This window comes from Lepisma saccharinum, chromosome 21, assembly GCF_977018435.1.
Source record: "Lepisma saccharinum chromosome 21, izLepSacc3.1, whole genome shotgun sequence".
NCBI classification, from domain to species: domain Eukaryota; kingdom Metazoa; phylum Arthropoda; class Insecta; order Zygentoma; family Lepismatidae; genus Lepisma; species Lepisma saccharinum.
This window is the reverse complement of record NC_139249.1, coordinates 14120695-14147162: the sequence shown is the minus strand read 5'-3', so window position 1 is coordinate 14147162 and position 26468 is coordinate 14120695. Positions and strand designations below refer to the sequence as shown.

At 37.5% G+C, this 26468-nt stretch overlaps 2 protein-coding genes across 3 annotated transcripts in view; both read left to right on the top strand.

Moving 5' to 3' along the window:
• Window positions 1-4581, top strand: part of LOC146004460 (uncharacterized) — a 33444-nt gene extending 28863 nt beyond the window's left edge. Inside the window, exons 8-10 of the mRNA XM_083143316.1 lie at window positions 2311-2438; window positions 3987-4540; window positions 4573-4581. Coding sequence (XP_082999442.1) covers window positions 2311-2438; window positions 3987-4540; window positions 4573-4581 — 691 coding nt within the window. The remainder of the gene's footprint in view (window positions 1-2310; window positions 2439-3986; window positions 4541-4572) is intronic.
• LOC146004233 (serine/threonine-protein kinase haspin homolog) overlaps window positions 4428-26468 on the top strand; it is a 42789-nt gene continuing 20748 nt past the window's right edge. The window contains exons 1-4 of one of the 2 annotated variants that reach the window (XM_083142908.1): window positions 4428-4892; window positions 12441-12668; window positions 18492-18744; window positions 24617-24790. In XM_083142908.1, coding sequence (XP_082999034.1) covers window positions 4592-4892; window positions 12441-12668; window positions 18492-18744; window positions 24617-24790 — 956 coding nt within the window. In that variant the 5' untranslated portion in view covers window positions 4428-4591. Of the gene's footprint in view, window positions 4893-10992; window positions 11174-12440; window positions 12669-18491; window positions 18745-24616; window positions 24791-26468 lie in introns of those variants that run through there. The other variant, XM_083142909.1, reaches the window with a different exon arrangement.

The window sequence follows — 26468 nt, the reverse complement described above, 5'->3', positions numbered from 1 at the left end:
ATATCTCTTTCTAATTGTCTTACAAGCTCTTTATCACGTTGTTCCTCCTTCTTGAAACCTATGAATTTGATCTTCTGCCATGTTCATAATTATAGGGGAAAATCCAATACTATTGTTAAATCTATAACACAAGAAAGTGCGCATGGTCAAAAGCACCGCAGATGGAACTGAACTGTGCCTTTTAAATGGCCACTGTTAAATTTTTTTGGCTAGCCAGAGCATCTCCCACATGTCCAGCATAGATAAGGTGGGGGAAAAGAGCCGAAGAAACACGTATGTGCAAAAAGGCAAGCAAAGAAACAAATTTCCGGTCAAAGCCCCATCATGCCCATTCTCCCAGGTTAAAATATGTGAAGACTGTGTGGTGAAATGCATTTTGCACACTGCTTCTTTGTCTATTGGCATTCATTGGTCTTTTTTTCAGAACAGAATAAAAGCAAATCTCGTTCTTGTTAAATAGAGAAATGTGGATATATGTGTGGGAACAAGCTGCAATATTGATCAGGAGCTCTTATTTTCACTGACGTTATAATTTTCAGTTATTTTTTCATCGCCGCAACCATTTGTGGATTTGTCATAGTGCACCACTTTTCGTCTGATTGATTGAATTAAGTTATTTTATGTTGCTCTCCTGCCACTTTTGGCTAACCACGACCTTGAGGATGAGTGTTATGATTTGATGAAATAGATGGACACTCGTGAAGAACACCCATGCTCAGCTGAGATTCGAACCTGGAACCACCGGGCATCATAGAGTACTGTACTTAGCACTACGCCATGGAGGTTGGCTCCACTTTCATTATGCACAGACACTGATGGATGTGATTCATTGAGTGAACCATGGGCAACAGCCATGTGACTAGCTTTGAATCAATATTGTATTTAGTAGCACCATAACCAACTAACTTTCGAAGACCATCCCTCCTTGGCAGAGAGTGTTAGGTTGCCAATTTCCAATCTCGCCACCAAAGTTCAGGTTTGAATCCCAGCCCTATAACAAAAATGCAAATGAAGACTACTGGCACCTTGGTTTTTTCTGTATCGCCTGTTAGTGAGTAGATATGAAGAAAAATCTTTTTTTGAAGTAGTCCCTACCTTTTAGACCATTTGGTCACTACCATGGTCCACATGTGACCAGAGAATGTGAGAGAAAAATTAAGCATGACAGCAGAATTTGGAGCAAAAATATGGGAGGGTAATCTTTATGGAAAAATGCATTTTTGAATACTGTATTTACGCGTGTATAGTGTGCGTGCGTGTATAATGCGCACTCTGGTTTTGGATGGGTAAAAGTGACGAAAAATTATATCTCGTATATAATGCGCAGTACAATCCAGTTTCAAGAAATTGCTTTCTTAGTTGTAGGTTGTAAATCTGTTGCTATGCTGGTCAAGAGTGAATGATGTCATACCTATTCAATTGCTAATTCCTTATTTTTCAAAATATATACTTTTTCTTTCCGTGACTAATGTAACATTTATACGAGGCACATTCAGGACCTTCCAAATAGCAGTTAGCACAAGATTTCTTCCATTAAGGAATTTACTGCTCCATGTATGTCATATTATTTGGCCAGTAATACATTATATTTTTTTTTATCTTTTTCCTTATGTTTTATTTCATCCAAAGTACCATAAAAATCAAAACGTTTCTTCATTTTTTGATGAACTTATTTCAACCGCGTTTCACATTAGTGTCGTTATCTTGTATGGAATACTGTTTTCATATTCAGAAACTGCAGGATTCAAGCTTTACAACGATATATAACATGATAGGGTTCTGTAAACATGAAAAATCAATGCAAGTGTCCCAAAATCATGGAATACCCTGTACGGTTTCATGTTGGCTGTCTGAATTATTCCGTGCATAATACGTACCACAGTTTTTGGGGGCAAAAATTTGGAAAAAAGTGCACATTATACATGAGTAAATACGGTATACTGGGTGTACCGTAAGAGTAATTTTGTTGAGATGGGTTTTTCTGAGAAAGGTGTTTAAATATTGCTGTGGATTTTACCAATTGATAATCTTACCTTTGTGGACCTCTTCAGTTGCATAGTTTTAACGATCCTGCCTTGTAATCAAGGCTGTCCGGGTTTGGTACTTGGTGGAGCTCCATAGTGGTTCAGATCCCACTTTAAACTGTAGGTCCAGTTCCGATTAACTTACCTGTGCATCACGGGGATTTGAAACAATTTAAAAAAAACAAAAACTAATTGATCCAAGTACATGTACCTTTCCATGTTAGTACATTTGTCTAGTTAGGGGTTCACTTCAATTTTTTTTGTTATTAAGAATCTTTCTTTGCAGCATGGAAATTGTTCCTAAAAGACAAACCAGTGAGTATCGACGTAAGAATGGAAAGCCTAGAAATAAAAACAAATGGTGTGATTTGAGGCCTACAATGTTTCCGTTAAATGTGGAGGAATCTTCTTGTGGTGAGTTTTATTTCATTGTCCGTTACGTTTCTTGTATCAGGCAGCTAATGAATTGAGAAATGGGTGGAGAAGGTAAAATATATACTGGTGATGTACAGTACTGGATTCATTCCACTTCATAACTTTGTGGGATTATAGGCAAAGAAGATATTTAGGAAATTTCATATTCACATTGAGGAAGTTGTAAGCTAAAATGCCAAAGCTGCTACAGAGTATTTAACTCCACAATCTTGCCACTGGAGGTAATGATTTGCTTTATTTACTTCGCCTTTTGGGCCACTTTTGGCTAATTTGCGAAGACTGGGATGAGTGATGTGATGAAATTGATGAATGGATACGCACAAACATCCATGGCCAGGCTGGGATTCGAACCCGGGACCCCTGGCATTGTAGCACGATGTGCTAACCACTCCGTCATGGGGGCCGACTGGAGGTAATGTGTTTAGAGTGTTAACCTGCTCATGGACAAAGGTGTAGTGTCTTGAATTTATCTACACATTATTTGTCCTCACCATCCCAATTAGGACGACTAAATATTATGGATATGCCAAATTTGATTTCTGATATATAAATATTGAGTGAAAACTCCAATATGCAAACCAATTCCAATATTTATTTATTTATTTACAAAATTTTCAAAATATTGATATAATTGTGGTAAGTTTAGTTCTATACATTGTTTGGTAACGGTTCCTATTGTTTGATGATTTCTCCTAGCACAAGACTAATTATCGTAGCATTTTGAAAATCATTGCCCCACAAAAGTTGAACCTTCCTTAAAGTAATGAGCACTGGACTCTTAAAAGAGTTATATGTTGAAAAAAAACTTGAAAATTACCTTACGCAAGCATGCACACTTCTCATGGAGAAGATATTCTACGTTGACAAGCGACAGTAAATATCGTAGAAGCGTGGGAATGAATGTAGAAGTAAATCGGAACCTTAGTAGAATGCATTTAGGGACTTTAACCAAACCTAACGTGCCTAACCTAACCACGAAAGCATATGTTGAACAAAATCTTAAGTAATCACTAAAACTCTGCAGTGTGTGTTAACAGATGTACATCGAAACCGAACCATGTAAAAATTGCATTTGTAGCATGATGAAATTGCAATGAAAGGAACTTGGGCCCATTGTTTTTCTAGTCTGTTTAAAGAAGATCTATTAAGTGTGGCTTTAAATTCTGTTGTCCTGAAATGAAATGTCTATTAATTGCTGTTGTTTATTATCTGTATGACCCATGTAATATTGTGGGACATTCAGTGAAATTCCAAAAGTGTATTTTGAGTGGCAAGAGTTCAAATTTTTGCATGGTTAGTAGTCTGTGCCATGCTTTGATTGATTTGGTTACTTCACTTTCCTGCTACTCTTGGCTAATCGTGACAACTAATGTTCCAAATTTTTTGTTTCATTGCATACTGAGTTTTGTACAATGCAGTGTGTCATAATAAATTCTTGTCCCTGAAGTGGGATATAGTTTAACCTATTAATATTTAGTCTGAAGCTTGGTTGTGTTGGTGTAATGCTGTTCTTTTCTCTGTTTGCAGATAGTTCTTCATATACTGGTGAGGACAGTAGTGTATTCCTTCATTCTCACCTGAACAGTACAAAATATCCTGATGGAAATGCCAAAAGTGAAGGAAGTAAAACTAGTAACCACAGGAACAAAACCCATTTATCCCAAAGCCAAATCAGTCAGACTATTCCAAGAACAAGTACACCTCACTCTAAAAGGTGTGACGAGGTAATTTCTCCGACATTTTCTCCCTGCATTAACAATAGTGGTTCAAATTTACCGAAGGTGAACAAGTTGGATTCTGAATCAGATAGCAGTGGCATCATACCGTCTTCTGTCGAAGCACCCAATAAACTGTCCGTGCTCTTGAGGTACGGCAAGTGTTCGCAGAGCGAGACACTGTCTGTCAGGAAGTGCAGATTGTTTCCGAGGACAGCCGTTTCAGCTGAAACTCACACCAGTGCATCGGACAGTTCTAGTTTTCATAAAGGTGAACGTGAAACGCACAACAATTCAATCAAGACGAGGCACACGTGCAAAAATACCGGTGAAAACAGCATTTCTTGCGTTAACTCTCAATTGGAAGTTGGTTCTAACTCTGACAAACTCATAGATAGCAACAGTAGTTGCAACTACATGACTGAGGATTTGGTAGACAATTCTGTACAAGTTACAAATGTGTGTGAAGACCTGGATATTTCAAAGTCTCTTCACAGCTTAAGTATTAGGGAACAGAATCCCGACATCCATACAACGATGGAAGACTCTACAAGTGTGATTAATATTAGTAGTACTTGTGACGAGAATGAAATTGTAGGGGATTTGTCAAACTTTGAACAGTTTGAATGTCGATATTCTCTTCGGCAACGAAAAGTCTTTCAACCTATTGCACTGCCTAAACCTGGGGTTAACGTGTATGAAGATCAACGATCAACAGGTAAGTTAAAGGTTGTTTTGATTCAAGTATTTGATTGCGTTTTCAGAATGTAATTGTTAAATTTTTATTAGGACTAAGCCTGTGCAGATGTATTTTGTTATTATGTAACAGGTACGAGGTTTGGCTAGAAGAAAACTGGATTGATGTTGCTATTGGCAAACAACGAATGCGCGAAGGTTGAGCAATGCATGATTCTATACTTCCATACCCTGGCTACAGAATGACTAATTGTCCTGGGTGCAGGCCTCTCAGTTTCGCTGTGGCACTTGGACGAAGCGGAACGTGCGTCTGTGCTCCGTCGGAAAAATGCTGAGTATTAAAAATGGAACAGAGTGTCAATATGAAGTTCCTTTACAAACTGGGGAAATCTGCAACAGAATCGTACGACATGTTAAAATCTGTGTACGGGGATGAGTGTTTATCACGCACACAAGTGTTTGAGTGGTTTAAACGGTTTAAAGAAGGACAGGAAATGATCCAAGACAACCCACGTTCAGGACGACCATGCAGGTCGAAAACTGAAACAAACATTCAAAAAGTGAGTGATGTGATTCGAAAAGATCGTCGATTGACCATTAGAGCAGTTGCTGAAATCACAGGAATAGACAAGGAAAGTGTTCGACAAATTTTACACGAGAATTTGAAGATGAGTAAAGTGTGGTCAAAACTCGTGCCAAGGAACCTGACATTGGAACAGAAGGAAGCTCGAGTGAACATTTGTACGGACACTTTGAAGAACATTGAAACAAACCCTACATTCTTAGAGAGAGAGTGTGATAACCTGTGAAGAATCGTGGTTTTTCACGTACGACCCTGCCACAAAGCGCCAATCAATGCATTGGAAGACCCCGAGTTTGCCACGTCACAAGAAAGCTCGCATGAGCAAGTCCAAATTCAAAGCCATGATGATTGTCTTTTTCGACATTCGAGGCATTTTGTACGTTCATTGGGTACCCGAGGGTCAAAGTGTAAACCAACATCATTACATTAATGTGAAAACCCTTCGTGAGCGAGTAAGAAGACGACGACCTGATTTGTGGCAACGGAAGTCATGGATTCTGCACCAAGACAATGCTCCTGTCCATACGGCCCTGTCAGTAAAGACATTTTTGGCTAAATATGGCATCCCAGTGTTAGAACATCCACTGTATTCGCCGGACCTTGCTCCCTGTGACTTCTTTTTATTCCCCAGAGTGAAGTCCACCCTAAAAGGAACCAAATTTGAGACAGTAGAAGCTGTGCAAAGAAAAGCGATGGATGTAATGAACATGATCTCCGAAAATGACTGGCAACACTGCTTCCAGCAATGGAAAATTCGTATGGAGCGGTGTACAGATCGTGCAGGGGAGTACTTTGAAGGAGATAAAGTTCCTGTTGTACAAAATGCCGAATAAAAGATTTCATAGCATCAGTCCGGTTTTTTTCTAGCCAAACCTCGTATTTTAATATTCTGATCTAGTTCTTGAGGCATAGTCCATACCAATTCAGGCAGGCGGGTTACCTTCATAGTGTCAGATGTTATTGAATTAAACATATGTTAAAATTCAGGACAAAGTAAGAAACCCGTATTTTTTTGTTTTGTCCAAAATAAATTCCTGGCCCGAGATACAGGCTACCAAAGATGGCACCTCGGGCTTCATTTCTCAAGTGCAATTTTCGGCAAAATATTAAAATGCTGTATCTCTGGAACGGTTCAAGATATTGTGTTTTTTTTTTTTTTATTTGAAAGAGAATAATTTTCTGATTAAAATGATAACCTCCATTTGGAAATATGTGTCCAAGTTCTCTTGCTCTATCCTTCTGAAATTTTGTTTTGAAAAATCAAAAATAATATATATTGAAAAATGACAATCCCAAAATTTTTTTTTTACTGTTGATCAGTACCATACAGTACTAAGTACATTCCCTGAAAAGGAGAACTTCCACTTTGAGTTTAACAGGTTTTATAATCAATGTTCATATAAGAAGTATTCCACATTGGAAGATCAAGATTTTATGCACTACAACTTAAGTGGGTGGTTCCACACCCACCTAGAGATATCTGTTTGTGTATTTTGACAATTTTGAACTTTGTGTGGTAACTTTGAAAAACTTACTTGAAGGCGTGACATATGACACCTTCGTTGGACGTTTGAAGTCGTTAGTAGTCTGTGATGTAGAGCGAGAGACCTGTTTGTTTGAGAAATGTGGTGACTGCCCTGGAAAGGGAGGACTTGTCTTACAGACACTTGGTCTGGAAAACATAGCAGATGACTCTTCAGAAGTTACATGTGTGAGGTAATTTCATAGTTTATGCAGCACTCTTCACGCTACTTAAAGAAGTAAAGTGCATTGCAAATGAACATATTTCTGAGATACGTTCAATAAATCGTTGGCCTGCTCAATTCAGAAGTAGACTCTAATGTAAGTTCATGCCCTGACGTGCTGACAAATCTTTATCTATATTTGGTTCAACTCTGAAAGATAACAGGACACTGCTGCTCTGTGGCCGCAATACATTAGGATGCTCGATATTTGTCGGAATTTCATTAAAGGCGAGCGTATTGGGAAGTGGGGTTTACATCTTGAATCAGTTACGCAAATTTTCTCCTTTTGCTGCATCAGAAGCAACACCTGTGCTACAAGTGCACGTCTGTATGTAGAGGAAATGATGAAATTTAAAATGTTGGCACCAGGTATGTACGAAAAATTCTGCAATGGACTCTAAGGCAAAGTGACCGGTTTAGAACTGCACTTTAGCATATTATTTTAGTTGAATGTGGCGGTGATTAGGAATGGGGTCATAGGGAGCAGTCCCCCCCTGTATACACACTTTTTGTCCCTGCACTATGGTCTCTTAATGCTAAGCCTTATCTACCAGTAGATTTGACCCAAAATAATCTGCCTGAATTCCATTTTCAGTACGCTTCTCTCTAATTGCAGTCAGTAGAAAGTAAACTATCCTTTCCAGCCCTGCTCACTTAAGACACCTTTGTGAGTGTCCATTCATCAATTTCATCATATCACTCATTCCCATCTTCGCATATTAGCCAAAAGTGAAGCAAAGTAAAGCAAATCAATCAATCACCCAATATCATAGGAAATGAAACACTTAAATTTAGGGAAACTCATGCCTCTGCATTAAACTACATATCTCTTCAAGCCCTGACTCGAGAGTCGTTTTCACTTTCAGAAGAGACCACGGCGCTTATGGAGAAACCGCACAGTGTTGCCAATACAGCGCTAGCTCCTGTCGCCGGGAAATGATGACCTTCCTTCACAATGAAGGTGTTACATATTTTGTATATATAATAATAATTATATGTAATTATTAACATTAATATTATACTGTGAACGTTACAGTTACCCTTTTTACTATGATCCATTGCGATCACTACACATGCGAGTGTAATGCACGAATATGACACTTCAGAAATCACTTAAAAAAGTAAAAATCACTGAGAGCTCACACAAATGAAAACACTTTTTCGGGAGAGGGAAAAAGTCTAAACAGACCAAAGCAGATCTCTCACTCAAGTAAGGGGACCCTGGCACATGGGTTAGATTCAAGTTGCAACCCAAACAAACAAATGAGTTATGGCCCACGTGAACTGATAAGACATGAATGACTCAAGCAAGGCATGTCATATTTCTATCTTGAAGCCCCATATTTTGTCACGTGTTGGAAAGCTTTTCAAAGGTTAATATGGTGTCTATGAATTTATGTGTACGTTGGAAAATGAAAGGTGATCTTCATTTCAGTATTAATGTCGACAGTAATGTAAACGAAAACAACGTGTATTTGCGACAGCGCTAATGTTGCTCACAACAGCAGCATTGGAAATAATTGTCAATTATTAAATTTAAGTAATTTCAATTCTATTATAACAAACTGCATGAAGTTCATATTTTTACTGAATGGAAATAAAATAACAACTGGAAAACTTGGTGGTGATTAGCCGGAATGCTGAGGTGAGTCAGCTCAAGATGGCCAGACAACTTCTCCTTACTTCGCGCGCAGTTTGGGTTAAAAAGAAACTCCAAATGCATGGAAGTAATATTTCTGGGAACCTTTGAGTGGTTATAAAAAAAAATTCATTATTTTCTCCACAACTTTGTCGCTGGAAGTTTTTACTTGGAATTACAGAACAAAAAATGTCCAGCAACGACATTTTCTACTGCACGAATATAAAAAATCTCCACATTCTTTATTTGAATATTTTTTAATGCAAATATGCTTTAAAGTATTGATAAATTCTGAGTACCACCGTCACCTATGACAATTAAAAAACAGTGTCAATTTTTTTCATAATGAAAGCTTCAATTTTACGGCATGTTTCAACGTTAGGAATGAAAAAATTGCAAAAATTGTGTTTTCACAGGAAATTTGCGTTTTTAATTTATCTAAAATTATGTAAGCAAGTTACCAGTTTTTTGTGTTCACCATCGTATTCATTACAAAATTTCCTGCAAAACTGCAGGTACCGATTTTACTTAAGCTAAATTTGTAAATCCAGAAATTTGACAACAGCGCGCTCGTATTTTCCATAAGAAAAGCATTGCCCGTAAGAGCCCATTGTATCTTCTGAACGTGAAAACGACTCTAGAGGCACGAAACAAAGACCAATCTCTAAAGGAAATCATAAGCTATGATTTTGGTTCAGCGACTTTAGGACGTAAATTACATATTTTCTGTTTTTTTTATAAGAAGTCAACTTTTACGCTGATTCTAAAAATTAAGAAAAATATTTGAATCTTTCTAATTCAATTAAGATTTATGGTAGCTCTATCAGATAAAAAACATAATTTAGCAAATTTTCTGTTTTTTCATTTTGGTTATCTTTACTTTTTGTGTACACTGTACCGTTTTCGAGATATTAATTATTTTTAATTTTTAAGTTGAATTTTTGCCGCCATTTTCCAAAATGGCAGATTTTCCCCAAACATTTGGATGGTGGATTTTAATATATTATTCACTATATCATTCCCCACAATCTGGCACAAAAAACATTTGTGTTGCAATAATTTCCGTGTTATGCTTTTTTTTTCTTTTCTTTTTTTTTTTTTTTTTTTTTTTTCCTCCCTGTTGGTTTCTCTACTATGATGGGTGAACCTATATTGTACGAACTTTAAAGAACCAAGAAAGAAGAAATTTCATTTGTCCAACCAAGATCTCTGAAACGGCAGGAGAATATTCAGATTCACAACCTACAAAGAGGGATATTTTTGTCTTGTGTGTGTAACTGTGACTGGTGGATTACAGAGGTTATAGATATCAGTTGCGAGTTAAATGAAATCGTCGTGAACTTTATGCTACCACATGGACCAGCTGCTGGATATAGGCACCACCGCCAGTGCTCACTTCCAATTCACGATGTTTTAATGATTGTGGGTGCCCCAGTTCCTATTGGTTCAACAGGAAGGCATCACTCAATATCAAAGGAAGATACTGATGCAGTTGAACAAATTTTTAGTTAATTGAATTGCTATTTTCTGTTCTAAGCTTTGGAACCTGTAATATGTTTTGGAATTTGCACATGTAATTTGGAAATTGTAATATGTTTTGAAAGCTGTGCCTGTTACTTATCTTTATGAAGAATTAAAATGCCATGTCAAATAAGACTAGATTTTGATTTCATGAGACCAATATGCGAGAATGTGGAAATAGAAACTGGTTTAATGGCATTTTTTATTTTTAAAAAAAAAATTCGAAAATTATTCTCTTTCAAATAAAAAAGAAACAGAACCAAAATATCTTGAACCCAGAGATAGAGCATTTTAATATTTTGCCGAAAATTGCACTTGAGTAATGATGCCTGAGGTGCCATTTTTGGACAAAACAAAAATACGGGTGTCATACTTGGTCCTGAATTTTAACTTACATTTAATTCAATAACATCTGAGACTATGAAGGTAAGATTTTTTCTTTGCCTGCCTGAATTGATATGGACTAGAGCAATATTTTCTGCAGTTCAAGTTCCACTACAAACAAAGTCTGATCGTGATCGAAGACATCATCTGAAGCTGAAGTACATACCTGTTGTTTAGGCTTCACTGCCTAATATCTTTTTCAACAATGCATATGTTACCAAGCAGCAATTAATGGAGAAAACAAGGTAGTGGTAGGGAAATTTCACAAGTAATGTATTTTGTTGGTGTTCTGTGTAGCGTAGAGGAAGTCAGTATGCAGTTTTTGTGAAATGTGTTACCCAATCTTGTGCCAGCTGGAGTATGATGCTGGTGCCCAGCAAAATGATGTATCAGCCAGCGATGTATTAAAATGAAATTTTAGTTTTCTATGGGTAAGTGGTAAGTGCTTGCTTGTATTTCCTTTAGCTTCGCTATAACCTTGAAGTCCCCTACATCTTACCCATGGTTTGTTTGCATACGAAATAAATACAAATTCCGTAAAAGGTTTTCTCATATTATTGCACATGTTGCATAGGTGTGCTCATATGTTCAATAATTGATGTGATCAACAGTCATCTACATGCCTGATATGAAATCATCAATGGGTCCCAGGTTCTATACCCGGAGGATGCACATAGCACAGTGGTTTGGATCCCACTTTAAACTATAGGTCCAGTCATGATTAGCCTCTCTCTGCATGAACAACAATTCAAACATCGGACAAGTGTCTGGATGATAGCAAGAAATTTAAGAAAGCATAATTTTAGTTGCAAAGGATGTTTCTTCCGAGTCAATGTTCTCACCTATCCCTTATGAACTGCACTGTTCCATGAAGGCACAGAGGCAGGGCTCCATTCATTCTTGATCTCTGTGATACGTTAGGTTATATGTTGAGCACCATGCTCTGGCCATCATTTCTCACCAGGGCAAGATTTCTGAAACCTCTGAAAATATACAAACTACAGGATTTTCCATCACTTAAACTAGCGCCGCTACTCTTCCATGTTAGGGTTTCAAATGTACTGTCGGGTCTATAATTATTACAGACTGGATGAGCACCAGTGCTGTTTTATGCAGGGGAAATTGTTGGAAAAATTCCCACCTGGACCACCGCATATCCTTTCATGGAAGTTGTCCAAGAATGTTCGATAACATTGGCGATGGAATCTTATTTAATGATAGCACATCACTAAGAGAGAACCTGCTTTCCTGGGCTAGGCCCTCGGAGAGCCCTTGCATGATAGAGTGGTTTTTATTGTAAAGGGACAGTGTGTTGAGGAAAATGCAGCAAAACACGAGACTGGGGTTAACACAATACTAGTACTGATATATTGGTATCAGTCGATACCAGTTATTAGTACAAGAAAAAGTCGAGAATTTTGAATTTGATATTTTGTACTCCATTCTAGTACAACAGATTCCGTTGCAGTAGTACTGACAGAGACAGTTCCATGCAGCAAGAGTGAAGAATCGTGCAAAATGGGGCTGTTTCGTTAGCTTAGTTGGTAGAGCAATTGCAGAGACCCAGTTTCAAGTACTGGTCGAGCATTCATTTTTTTGCTGAAATTTCAATGTAGTAATGTTGCTTAAATTACCAGGTGCATGTCAAATGAGAGATTTCTCATGGATTATGTTATGGAGAACAAATTTTTATTTCAGGGCTGTTGCAGAGTTGCCATTCAAGTAAGAAATGTAGTGAGGAAGATACAGAGTCTTTCACGAACCCATCCAAGAAGTTGCACGATGTCTCTCGGAGCATCAGACTGAAAAGAAGATCCACCCTTCAAATTCTCCCTGGAGATTATTTGGAGAACAACTCTAAATGTGTGTACGAGTCCTTGGAGCACAAATTTGGAGACATTTCCGGCAGGACTACAGCCTTAAGGGGTAAGCAATCATTACAATTTTTAGTACCTCCACAGTGTTGCATCTTTCATGCAGGTTAAGGTAACTACTCTCACACTATGTCTGACATGACGAGTCATTTTGTTAGGTAAAATCTAATTGCAGATTTTGTCCACGTACGCAGTAGGTCTAAGGTTTTTATAATTTTGAAGCAGGTTAACAATACATAATGACAGTTTACAGCTGAATGAATGCATATGTGAAATTAATGTATCATTTTATATGTTGTGAATAGAGTCGGTTTGTATTACCTTAAATGCATTATTTGTCACTAACCTGACCTTTACACTTTGAACTGCACCAGTGGCGTATTCTCCAATAGTAAACCAACTTTTTAATATATAGCCGGGAAATTTGAAGTTGTCGGAATTCTATTGTTGTTTAATTCTACATAATAAACATATATAATAATTACATAACAATTGTTGTGGTAAACCGGGCAAAATTTTCAGAATATGCCACTGAACAGTGCAATTTCTGACAACGTATGCAATGTATGGACATACAAATTACAAACATTATTTTCGCATTAAATAAAATAATTATTAGTAGTTAGATGTTAGAAATTCATGTAATCAGCATTTGCAATTATCCAGATTCACAAATGTCTCGCTTCGTGCAGGTTGAACACAAACATTTTCTGCACAGTCATTAATCTGGTCATCCAAATTTTTTTGTTTCGGTGATCTCCTGTGTCAGAATATAATCACGTTTAATTTAGAATTAAAAATATTGCCACCATGATACTGTCCCCCAGTTTGGAAATTTTGGCCTGAAGTTTTCAGTCTGTAAATAGAGGTCTGTGGCTGAATTGAATGGATTCATCTATGTGCACATTCTTTTGTTGCAAACCATTGCAACGTAACTTGAGTCAAATGTTTCATCCGGGTGCAGCTGCCCATAAAGACCCTCATGTTAAACCTTCCCGGAGTCAGTTTGCAACAAAAATGACTCTTTGCATTGTGTTGGATGTGCGGCGGGCCTAAGAGTACGGTATCGTTGTCTTTTGTATAAGAAACATAATTTCATGTTGAGTACAACAGTGTACTGCATTGAGTATAATGCCTAATAGTCTTTTTTTTTCTTTCATCATAAATTTAAGAATTCCTTCAAATTATTCCCTCCATTTTATCGATGTGCATGTTCAAGGTGCTTCCTGGCCAGCAAATTTCTTGAATTACGTAAATTAAGCTTGTTAATTTTTTTCACAATGAAATATGTAATCAAATCATATGAAAGCTGTACATTCATACCTATTTTCATCTCAGTTGTTTTCTTTTTAATTGTACCTAAGAAACAGATGGTATTGTTAAATACATTCTAATGTTATGGTGGAAACTTAACAGTACACGCACAGTCCTTATTTTGTGAATGTTACTTAAAAGCAGTGACTTGATAGTAGCAGGTGGACACAGAACAACCATGTGATACCATCAAGTGTAAGTTTTCTTATCTTTTAAACTTTGAACTGCTCTACGACTGACATTCTCTTTGTGTCATACTTGTTAAGGTTGATGGGTTTTCACCAGTTTGTGTGGAATTAGACCCTGATATAGTCAGAAGAGTGTTGTATTTTTATTTCTTACACATAATATTGTACAAGCAAAAACATTTTATAGCTTTCGGTTTGTTAATAAATCAGTTCAGTTAGATTTATTGAACTCCCTATAATATTAATTTGTACAGTTTTCTCATTCGTACGTACTTCGTAAGATGCAGAAGTAAATACACTCCTCACAGAAAGTTTGGATTATTGTTATATTAGGCGATAGGTTTTCATTGATTGGTGTTTTTAAGTCTACTTGATGCACAGTAAAGCTAATCGGGACTGAAACTGCAGTTTAAAGTGAGATCCAAACCACTATGTGCCTCCACTGGGAATTGAACGTGGAACCCCTTGATTACAAGGCGACGACGATAAAGCGTTAGGTGATACCCAGGGTGGCATATGTTGGCGAAAGCACGAGAACATCCAGCAGACAGATAACATGTGTTGTTCAATTCCAAGATCTTGCCTATCACCTATTGCCTAATACAGGGTTAGCCTAAATGATTCATCGGGTTGCAACTCACTGTGTATTTACAAGTATACGACGTACAAAGATGGGTGATACATAGAGGCACATATTTTTGGTATTTAAAAAAGCAAAATTTCGGTACAAAAACAGAGTCGATTTCGGGTTCAAAAGCTGTAAATAAAATGAAATTTCGGTGTTATAGCGGTGAATAATCACATGAAAAGTGCTATATAAAATGACATTTTGGTTTTAAAATTGTGAATATAATCCTAAGTTTGATTTAAAAACTGCACTTATTACACAAAATAAACTTATCCCTTCTAATAGCACATTTATGAAGTTACCAGAGTATTTAGTTTATTCCTGTATAAAGGGGTTTAATTTTGCTTCTCAAATATTTACAGCAGAATTAATCAATTTTCCGTGAATTGCATAACTCACAGGATACTTCAGACTTCAGAAAGTGTCGCGTCTGTATATAAACAGTAAATTTTGTGTTTAAGAGTTAATTTCGCTTTTTGCAGTTCATTTCGCATTATTTCGTGACAAAACATGGTCACAAAATGCATCTCACACCTTTCAAAAACATGAAAAATTAACACTACAATGTGTTTTTTCGTCAAAAACGAAATATGCATGCCCCTAGTGATACATGAAAAGATAGATACACTCACAAAGTTCCTGGTACATTGAACATTTGTAGAATGTACCAGAAACTTGGTGAGTGTATCTATCTTTTCATGTATCACCCATCTTTGTACGTCGTATACTTGTAAATACACAGTGCTTTGCAACCCGATGAATCATTTAGGCTAACCCTGTATAACAATATTCCAAACTTTTTGTGAGAAGTGTATTTCCAAATGATTAGTGAAAATTTTTAATACTAAGGCCAAGTTGATACAAATGCTGATGTATCAGTATTGATAAATACTCATAGTATTGATGTCAAATGGTCTTTCATGAGGTCTGCTAAAATGCTGCACAACTCTTTTATGGATTCTAATTATTCTGGAAATTACGCCAAGTTTGAAGTTTCTCTTTTGTGCCAGTTTTGCACGAAAATCGGATTTTTTGATAACATAACATGCATTTTAATATTATGACATACCATATTTACTCATGTATAAAGCACACTTTTTCCCAAAATTTTTGTCCCCAAAAACTGGGGTGCATATGCATGGAATAATTTGGACAGCTAACATGAAACCACACATGTTTTCACATGTCACTGCTTATCACCCATACATATCAACAGGTGCAAATACGAATCACCAGGTTTGATTTCTTTAGTAACAATTAATTTTAGACCAAGTCTATAAAAGTGAAATGGTGTTTTCACATGATTTTTCACTTCTATCAGAGCGTTTTGAGACCTAGAAAAGCGACACCATTCTTGTAGAATTTGAGCCTGTCTTATTTGTCTGTCGTGGGAGAAATAATGGAAATTTACTTCCTCAAAAATCGTTTCCGCTTTGGATAGTGTCACAAACAGATGCTAGCGACTTCTGGTAACTACATGTAACACATGCATATCAACAGATGTAAATGAAAATTTCTCCCTTGGGTTTTTCAATGTTCACTGGACATCTTCGTAAACAATTTCATGAAACCAAGCGTGTATTCATTGTCACTGAGGAGGCACCTCCTGTCACATGGGATGTGTATCAGTGGTATTTATTGAACGAGAAATAATAGAAAATAACTTCCTGAGCACTGCAAATCCATAACATAATTTTGACTCCGCTTTCTTCTAAAGAATAAACAAGGTAGTTACAGAAGTGAAAACATTGGGATGCTAAGCACAGTGGATGAGGTGGCGTAGGTTGGTGACTCATTGAATACACAAGATAATACTATTCTCCTCTTGGTCCACATAGCAACAGGTGACTCATTGGAAGGGTATGATGTCATTCGCTCTTCATCAGCATAGCAACTGCCTTACAACCTACAACTAAGAAAGTCATTTCTTGAACCTCCTAAATTACACTAATATATGACATTTAAATATTTGTTGCTTTTCCCCATCAAAAATCTGGGTGCACATATGCGTGCATAAATACAGTAATTCTTGATTATTTTAAATCAAAACTCTTGACAAATTGATGCACATAATTGGAATGGAATACTTAGATTTTATAAATTAAATATATTATAATATTGTGCCATTTTCTTAAAATTTTTATTGTATGTAAATGTATAATCTCAATCATGTACTTTTTTAAAAAAAGTAAATGTCTTAATGTACAACTTCTTGTGACTTCTGCAAAAGTTTGATTCAATTGGTAATTCATTTATTTAGGAGATTAATGAACCACCTGGCATTGTATATTGGATCAGTAGAATATTGGTTATTGGAAAATTTTATATCAGCACTTATCTGTATCTCCCAAATTTTCATATCTGCCAATCCCTAGTTTTTATATATATATATATATATATATATATATATATATATATTATATATATAATGGATAAAAGCAAGGAGGGCCAAAAGGGCTAAGTAAAAATCAAATAAGGTAAAAGGAAACACTCACCGGACAGTAGGAAAATTCAAAATTTTCGCTAATTTATAGCATCATCAGTGTGAGAAGAAACAGAAGACGGAACCGGAAGTTGGGGTCCTGCAGAGTTGCCAGGTCCCCATTGAAGAAGAAGCGGTGCGTAGAACGAAAAAAACACTGTTTCGTCACCAGGCTCGTCGTAAACTGTGAGTGTGTAGGATGAGTTGGGAGGGAGGGCGGGAAAGTGGGTGAGGATTGGGCATTACTGGGTGGCCTTGTTCAGGCCAGGTGGAGTGGTTGCACTCATGGCCGATATATAGGCCCTCTCCCATCTTTTGCGAACAGAGGTGTTGGCTGGTTGGGGTAGGAGGTGGATGATCGCTACCCGGAAGCAGTCGTTGAAACTGATGTTGTGGTGGTTGGTGTGGACGGCGACAGTGAAGTCAAGGTTGTGGGTGGAGGAGCGGTGGTTATTGATGCGGAGGTTGAGGGCCGTTGATGTTTCCCCCAGGTAAAATTCACCACAGATGTTGCAGGTGAGGATGTAGATAAGGTTTGAGGCATGGCAGGTCCCTTTGGGATGGAGGGTAAATTTGTCAGTGGCCGTGTGCACCTGGAGGGTGTGAGAAGTGATAAGGATGGGACAGGTCTTGCACCTGGGTCGGTTGCATTTATGGGCAGGGGGGTGTTGGATGTGTGGTGAAGGAGTGTTGTGGACCAGGATGTTTTGGAGGTTAGGGGGGCGTTTGAAAACCACCCTGGGTTTGTCGGGAAATATGTTTTTGGTTTCGGGATCACTGTGGAGGATTGGGAGAAGAGAGTGCAGTGTGTGCCTGATTTTGTTGAGGTGGGGATGATATTGGGTGATGAGTGCAGGTGGGTTGGTGGCAGCAGGTTTCTTGGTGGTAGTGGTATGTGAGGCAGCTCGTGATATTTGCGGTTAACCAGGGCCTGGTGTAGGCGGAGGTTATAATTCTACTCATCCTACTCTACTCATCCTACACACTCACAGTTTACGACGAGCCTGGTGACGAAACAGTGTTTTTTTTCGTTCTACGCACCGCTTCTTCTTCAATGGGGACCTGGCAACTCTGCAGGACCCCAACTTCCGGTTCCGTCTTCTGTTTCTTCTCACACTGATGATGCTATAAATTAGCGAAAATTTTGAATTTTCCTACTGTCCGGTGAGTGTTTCCTTTTACCTTATTTGATTTATATATATATATATATATCACCCATCAAAATCTTGAATTATACTTGAATTTTAACTGTATTTTGAATAGTTTCAGAAATCTTGTCTGAAAGAGAAGAGTGGTCGGTTGAGCTGGATGAAGGGAACGATGCTAAGGTTATAGAGCTCGGAGTAACAGCATCATGCTCTAGACATCCTTGTACGACTCTTGGGAAGTTCGACGATAGCCTTTTCCAGTTGAGGTGCCAGGCTGACTGTGATAATTCTCTGTGCGCCAAGAAACTGGTACTACAGCGTTGCAGCCAGAGAGATGTCGTCCCCTTCAAAGATATATTTGGGAAAAGGTGAGAGCTTTTCAGTAGATGCTGATCTGATTTTCCATGTTTCTAAAACCCGGTGTTACATGAAGTAAATGGTGTCCATTGTTGCTTTCATGTAGCATCTGGTTTGCAGCTTAACGTGGTACCTTAGTATTATACAGACTACCTCATTTGTCTGCATTAAGTAACCTAACCTAACCATAAGTGTTTCTTTTGCTTTCCCAGAAAACAGACTGTCTGGAATCAGGTAATCTGTATAATACTAGAGTACCCTTAACCCAGTGCTCCAAAAAATTTCTTCAAAGCTAGGTGCCAGGCACCAGGAAACCACCTACTAGCAATTGTGCATACATACAGTATGTTTCAAAAGTTGTGCAATCCAAACTTTGAATATATATATATATATATATATATATATATATATATATATATATATATATATATATATATATATATATATATACACACACACACACACACACACACACACACTAATGATGAAGGAGACAGTAAACACTTACCACACGAAGAGAAATTATTCTATATTTCGCGATCTATGTTGCATTTTCAAGTTGAAGAAAAAAGATCGGCGTTCTTCAACTTGAAAATGCGACATAGATCGCGAAATATAGAATAATTTCTCTTCGTGTGGTAAGTGTTTACTGTCTCCTTCATCATTAGTGTTTATCCGCCCTTCTGGCACCTTTTCTGATCCTATTCCTGTGTTTATATATATACACACAGATGGGGGACAAAATAATACGAACACCTGTGAAAAAGTATGCCACATTTCACACCGGCAGTACAGCAGCACCACCTGGCACTGAAGTCTGCCACCTAGTGGCTGTGAAGGGGAAGGTATTAGTTTGCCAACAGCAGTCATTGGTGGTGCATTCGTCTATCATACGCTCTCAAGAGACACTGCAATGTCAGACCTGACAGAGTTACAAAGAGGCATGATTGTTGGAGCACGTTCAGCTGGAGCCACGGTGACTGAAACCTCAAAGCTTGTTGGGTGTGCAAGGAGCACAGTATCGGCCGTTATGACAGCGTACACAACACAAGGTAAGATGGCGTCTTCAAAGCACAACAGTGGACGAAAGACAAAGCTTGCTGCTCGGGATAGGAGGGTGTTGAAGCGCATAGTGGCCCGAAAGCACAAGCAATCGTTATCCGAGATAACATCTGAAATGAACAGGCATCTCCAGGACCCCATTTCAACCAAAACTCAAAAGGGAACTCCATGCTGCAAACATTCATGGCCGAGTGGCAATTCGTAAGCCATTGGTGACATCACGTAATGCTGTCAAGCGACGCCAATGGTGCAGAGCTCACAGAAGTTGGTCCCCACAGCAGTGGCAACAAGTCATCTGGTCTGATGAATCAACATTCACGTTATTTTCATACCACGGGGCGCGTTTATGTGTGGAGAACGCCTTGAGATGCATTTCATCCTGACTGCCTCTTGCCGACTGTGAAGCATGGAGGTTGGTCCATTATGGTATGGGGCACGATATCTTGGCATGGTGTGGGACCACTTGTTTTTCTGCATGGGAAGATCAATGCCAGTCACTATCGCAGCATTCTGGGGGATCATCTCCATCCATCCTTTTGTCCAGACTTTATTTCCTGGGGACCGACCGCTTTTTCAAGACGACAACGCTCCTATCCACACTGCTGGGTCTGTCCAAACATGGTTTGAAGAACATGACGATGAAGTAGGACATCTTGAATGGCCCCCACAGTCTCCTGACCTGAACATTATAGAACATTTGTGGGGATATTTGGAGTCCAAACTTCGTGCTCGAAGTCCGCCTCCAGCCACACTTTCGGAATTGGAGACTGCTCTGGAGGAAGAATGGCTCCATACTCCCTTAAACATTGTGCATGACCTCTATGCGTCCATCCCACGTCGCATACAAAGTGTACTTCAGTCACAGGGTGGTCCAACCCCCTATTAATAAAGATTTTTATTAATAAAGATTTTCTCTACATTCACAGGTGTTCGTATTATTTTGTCCCCCATCTGTATATATATATATATATATATATATATATAAAAAAATCAAAGAAGGTAAAAGGAAACACTCACCGGACAGTAGAATGCTAATTTCATAGCATCATCGGTGTGAGGAGAAATAAACGGAACCGGAAGTTGGGGCCCTGCAGAGTTGCCAGGTCCCCATCGAAGAAGAAGCGGTGCGTAAAATGGAAAAAACACTGTTTCGTCACCAGGCTCGTCGTAAACTGTGAGTGTGTAGGATGAGTTGGTAGGGCAGGAGGGTGGGTGAGGGTTGGGCATTACTGGGTGGCCTTGTTCAGGCCAGGTGGAGTGGTTGCACTCATGGCCGATATATAGGCCCTCTCCCATCTTTTGCGAACAGAGGTGTTGGCTGGTTGGGGTAGGAGATGGATGATCGCTACCCGGAAGCAGTTGTTGAAACTGATGTTGTGGTGGTTGGTGTGGCAGTGAAGTTCAGCTGGACTTCATATAACAGTTGGGCTGAAAAGTTCGTAGGCTGACTCATAGATGGCGTTACTAGAATTAAATCCATGTGATTTTTACTTAGTATTAACCTTCAAAAGATACGTGTATAAATTTCACAGCTGCCGGATAATTAGTTCGTGAGATATAGCATTGTGAGTGAAGCAGCTTTTGTTATTGTGAAAAAATGGATAAAAAAGAATTTCGTGTGTTAATAAAGCATTGCTTTTTGGCGAAAAAAAAACTGTTGAAGCCAAGGCTTGGCTTGATAAACATTATTCGGACTCTGCACCAGGAAAATTTACCGTTGAGAAGTGGTTTGCTAAATTTAAACGAGGTGAAATGAGCATCGAAGACGATGCACGCAGTGGACGCCCCAAAGAGGCTGTTACCGACAAAAACATCAAAAAAGTCCACAAAATAATTTTAAATGATCGTAAAGTGAAGTTGATCGAGACAGCTGAGACTTTAAAAATATCAAAGGAACGTGTTGGACATATTGTGCATGAATATTTGAACATGCGAAAGCTGTGTGCAAAATGGGTGCCGCGCGTGCTCACAATCGATCAAAAGCAACAACGTTTTGATGATTCGGAGCAATGTTTAGCGATATTCAACCGTAATAAAATTGCTTCCCCATCCACCATATTCTCCAGATCTGACCCCCAGTGACTTTTTCCTGTTTGCAGACCTTAAAAGAATGCTCGCTGGAAAGAAATTTAGCACTGATGAAGAGGTAATCGCCGAAACTGAGGCCTATTTTGAGGCTAAAGAGAAATCGTACTATAAAAATGGCATCGAAAAATTGTATGACCGCTATAATCGTTGTATCGCCCTCGAAGGCAACTATATTGAATAATAAAATCGAATTTTGTCAAAAAAATATTTTTTACTATGTTAGCCTACGAACTTTTCAACCCAACTGTTATATCATGAAAATCGTTAGAGATATTTACACCTGGTTTTCTGCACTATGCTTTATATTGCATAAAACCCGGTGTAAATATCTCTTACAGTTTTCATGATATACATTTCCAAAGTTTGGATTGTGCGACTTTTGACACACTCTGTATATGTTGAGCATCACGGTATTCAAAACATCGCTAAATTATTAGAGAAAGCAGGATATCCGGGACAAAGGGTAAGAATTTGTTACTGACACTCTGGAGTGTTCACAACGTTGATTAAAAAAATCATTTGCTAACTTACGCTGTACTGTAATTTGAACTTAGAATCATCAAAATTTCGTACATATTATAGCAAGAGATCACAGTCGCCAGGCTGAAATTTTTAGTTGCCATTGCGACCTGAATTTTTCGAGCCCTGCCTTAACCTATACTACACGAGACACACAGTACGTTAACATCTTCCAGCCTGTACACTGTTCAAAGATGGCATGAGTAATTTGTTGGAAGAGCCATTTCCTTTGTGGTTGATAATTTATCAAATAAAATTTAATTCAATAATATAATTTGTACTTTTGTTGTTATTCCTGACACACACAATGAAACCTCAATTTTAAATTTCCAGATTTTAAATGTTAGAAAATGTTTGCAAATTTTACATTTGACATCTTTTCACCTTGCTCCCCAGGAAAAATGTTAAATTGAGGCTCTACAGTGTTTATTTTCTTAAATACAAATGGTTTTAGGGATGGGCCGATATGAAATTTTGACCGATACCGATAAAGTACCGATATAAAATTTACCGATACCGTTATTCTACCGATGCGATATAAAATTACAAATGGTCCTTGAAGAACCTGAAAGGTTCACTGACCTCTTTAATAAATGTGTGTTTCAAGGTGACTGCAGTGCAAGAGAAATTGCATATTTAGACATTTACTGTTATTTTCTTGCAGTTTATGGTTATGACAAGCATCAGAAAACAGATTTTCGATGTTCGATGGCATGAACATGATTTGGACATTATAAATCTATAACCAAGAACAGGTTTGTCAGCTAACATCATCTGAGAGAAGCATTTGATTAAAAAGAGAAGGGTTTTAAAAAGATTAACGGGAAACATAGAGTTGAATGTTTGGGAAGCTTCGTTCATTGCAGAACAACACTGGAATAAATTAAATAATGAAAATGGTAACTTAGATCCAGTATGGAGTTTTCTTTTTCACAAATGGAGTAAGCCACCTTAAAAATTTAATGTAACAGAAAACATCAAGAAACTTTGTGAAAACAATGATGAATTTGAATTACCTGATAATATGAGGTATTCATAATTTTAAATAGAAAATAATGTGATCAAAATTTTTTATCTGAAATAAAAATAAAACAGACTGCTTCTTTTCACAGTTAGGTTGTTGCTATATTACAACAATGTAACATTGACAACATCCATTGTATAATGGATTCTTTTTGTTTAAAAAATTGCTAACCATTGTCAAAACTGTATCTTTAGTCAAAATAAAAATAAATGTCTGATGAAGGGAGCGTGTGTTCTGAAACGTCACAATGAAAAACTGTTTCTTATGCTTGTAATAACCGTAAACTACAAGAAAATAATTCTACAATGCAAGCAATCCATACAAGAAGAACTATTACACATTTACTTTTTTAGAAAATAGGCTATGGATATCATCCATAAAAATTACAACAAAATGGCAGAATTTTGCACTAAATTATCAGATAATAATTGATATATTGGATCGGTAATTTTACTGATACGCCTATATCGGCCGATACCGATAGAGTACTGATTAATCGGTCCCATCCCTACTTTTTATTGAAAAATACGAACGAACCTTTGATTCAAAATCAACCTGCGACATTCCAACATCAGAAGTTTATTTGTTAATTATTATTGTTATTTTTTGCTACTTTTGGCTAGTTGTGGAGATGAGGATGAGTGATGATATGATGAACAGCCATGTGCAGGCTGGAAGTCGGACCTGGGACCCCTGACATTGTAGCATGCTGTGCTAACCACACTACCATCGAGGTCGGCCAAATATGAAATGTATCATCCTTGTTAACTCACCTGAAAATAGCAGTGGAAATATTGCATTTAGAAAAAAGACATGTACCAAAACAATAACTAAAGTGGAAACGGTGTTACTTTAATTGAACATAGAATTGTAATTAGGAGAAAGAGAAGATAACTGAATCGTCCAGTTACTATGTTTATGCACCTTTTACCTCCTCCCTCTCATAAAATTTTCAAAACATTAGCAACCATTAGACAAAGCATATCTAAGCTTTCCCAAATTGAAAATTAACTGTTGGAATCTGGTGAAATATTAGATATTTACAGGCTCTCTTCCCAGTGTTATAATTTCAGGGCATATTCACATATCAGAATTTTTTTTTTTTTTTTGGACCAATTTTCATCTTTTGTCTAATTGCACTCTAAATCTGTTGTGTAGATAATAATGTTGGATATTTTCTTATGTTCCAGTGGTTTGAAGGCCTCCAAGAAAATTGGTGAAGGAGTATATGGTGAGGTATTCCTGTGCAGTAGGGAAGAAGGAATTTCTGTGATGAAGGTCATCCCAATAGAAGGCACTTTGGAAGTTAATGGAGAGCAGCAAAAGAAATATGGAGAAATTTTGTCCGAGATAATAATTGCAATGTAAGTGGTTTACTATCAAAATGCATTGAGAAAGGTTTTTTCCACCATTAGAATTGAATCACTCCAACACACAATATGCCTTCTGCTGGTTACTTGGCATTTTGCCACACTACCGATCCTGGTGGAGCAATGACAAAGCTGCATAAGCACTACACGTGGGAATAAAACTTTCACAGTTTTTCTTTATATTGATGCCTTGTTTGATTTTCTATCGTAAACAGTTAGTCATCTTGTGTAAAGTTGTTTCACTATTTTTGAATTACCCTGTATATGTGACTTTATTTTAGGGATGGGACCGATTAATCGGTACTCTATCGGTATCGGCCGATATAAGCATATCGGTTTATCGGTAAAATTACCGATTGTTTTACCGATCCGATATATATCGATAAATATCTTATAATTTAGTGCAAAATTCTGCAATTTTGTTGTAATTTTAATGGATAATCTCGATGCCCTACTTTTTTAAAAAAAGGTAATTGTCTAAATATTCAACTTCTTTTGCAGGCCTCCCCAATGGCACAGTGCTAGTGTCGCCGCCTTGTAATCAAGGGGTCCCGGGTTCGATACCTGGTGGAGGCACAAGTGGTTCGGATCCCTCTTTAAACTGTAGGTCCTGTCCCGATTAGCCTTACTGTATATAAAGTGGACTTAAAATGCCATCTCAATAAATTACTCCACTTCTTTTGCACTGCAGTCACCTCGAAACACATATTTATTAAGGAGATCAATGAACATTTCAGGTTCTTCATGGATCATTTCTAATTTTATATCGGATCGGTAGCGGCACATATTTTTGGTAAATAAATAAGCAAAATTTCGGTACAAAAACAGAGTCGATTTCGGGTTCTAAAGTGGTAAATAAAATAAAGTTTCGGTGTTATAGTGGTGAATAATCACATCGAAAGTGCTATATAAAATGACATTTTGGTATTAAAATTGTGAATATAATCGTATATTTGATTTAAAACTGCACTTATTACACAAAATAAACTTATCCCTTCTAATAGCAAATTTATGTAGTTACCAGAGTATTAAGTCTATTCCTGTGTAAAGGGGTCAATTTTTTCTTCTCAAATATTTACAGCAGAATTAATTAATTTTCCGCGAATTGCATAACTCACAGGATACTTCAGACTTCAGAAAGTGTCGCGTCTGTATATAAACGGTAAATTTCGTGTTTAAGAGTCAATTTCGTATTTTGCAGTTCATTTCGCATTATTTCGTGACAAAACAGGGTAGAAAAATGCACCTCAGACCTTTCAGAAACATGAAAAATGGACATAGAGCATGTTATTTCATATTTCGTGTTTTCGTCAAAAACAAAATTTGCATGCCTCTACAGATCGGTATCGGTACTTTATCGGTATCGGCCAAAATTTCATATTGGCCCATCCCTACTTTATTTGCAGTGCATTTTTAGTATGGCTGAGCCAATACCACTGTTTGAATGTTGGAATGGACATAAAGGAAATCTGTAAGGATGGAAAAGATTGGGTTCATTTTACCCAGGATAGGGATAGATGGAAGGCTTGTGTTGCTGCAACCATAAACCATCGGGTTTAAGAATGTTAGAGAGTAACTAAGTAATTTTTTTTTTAAAATATTCATAATTGCACGGGAGATTATCATTTAATCACAAAATTCATTTTGCATAGTTTCTAGGATATTTAGACTG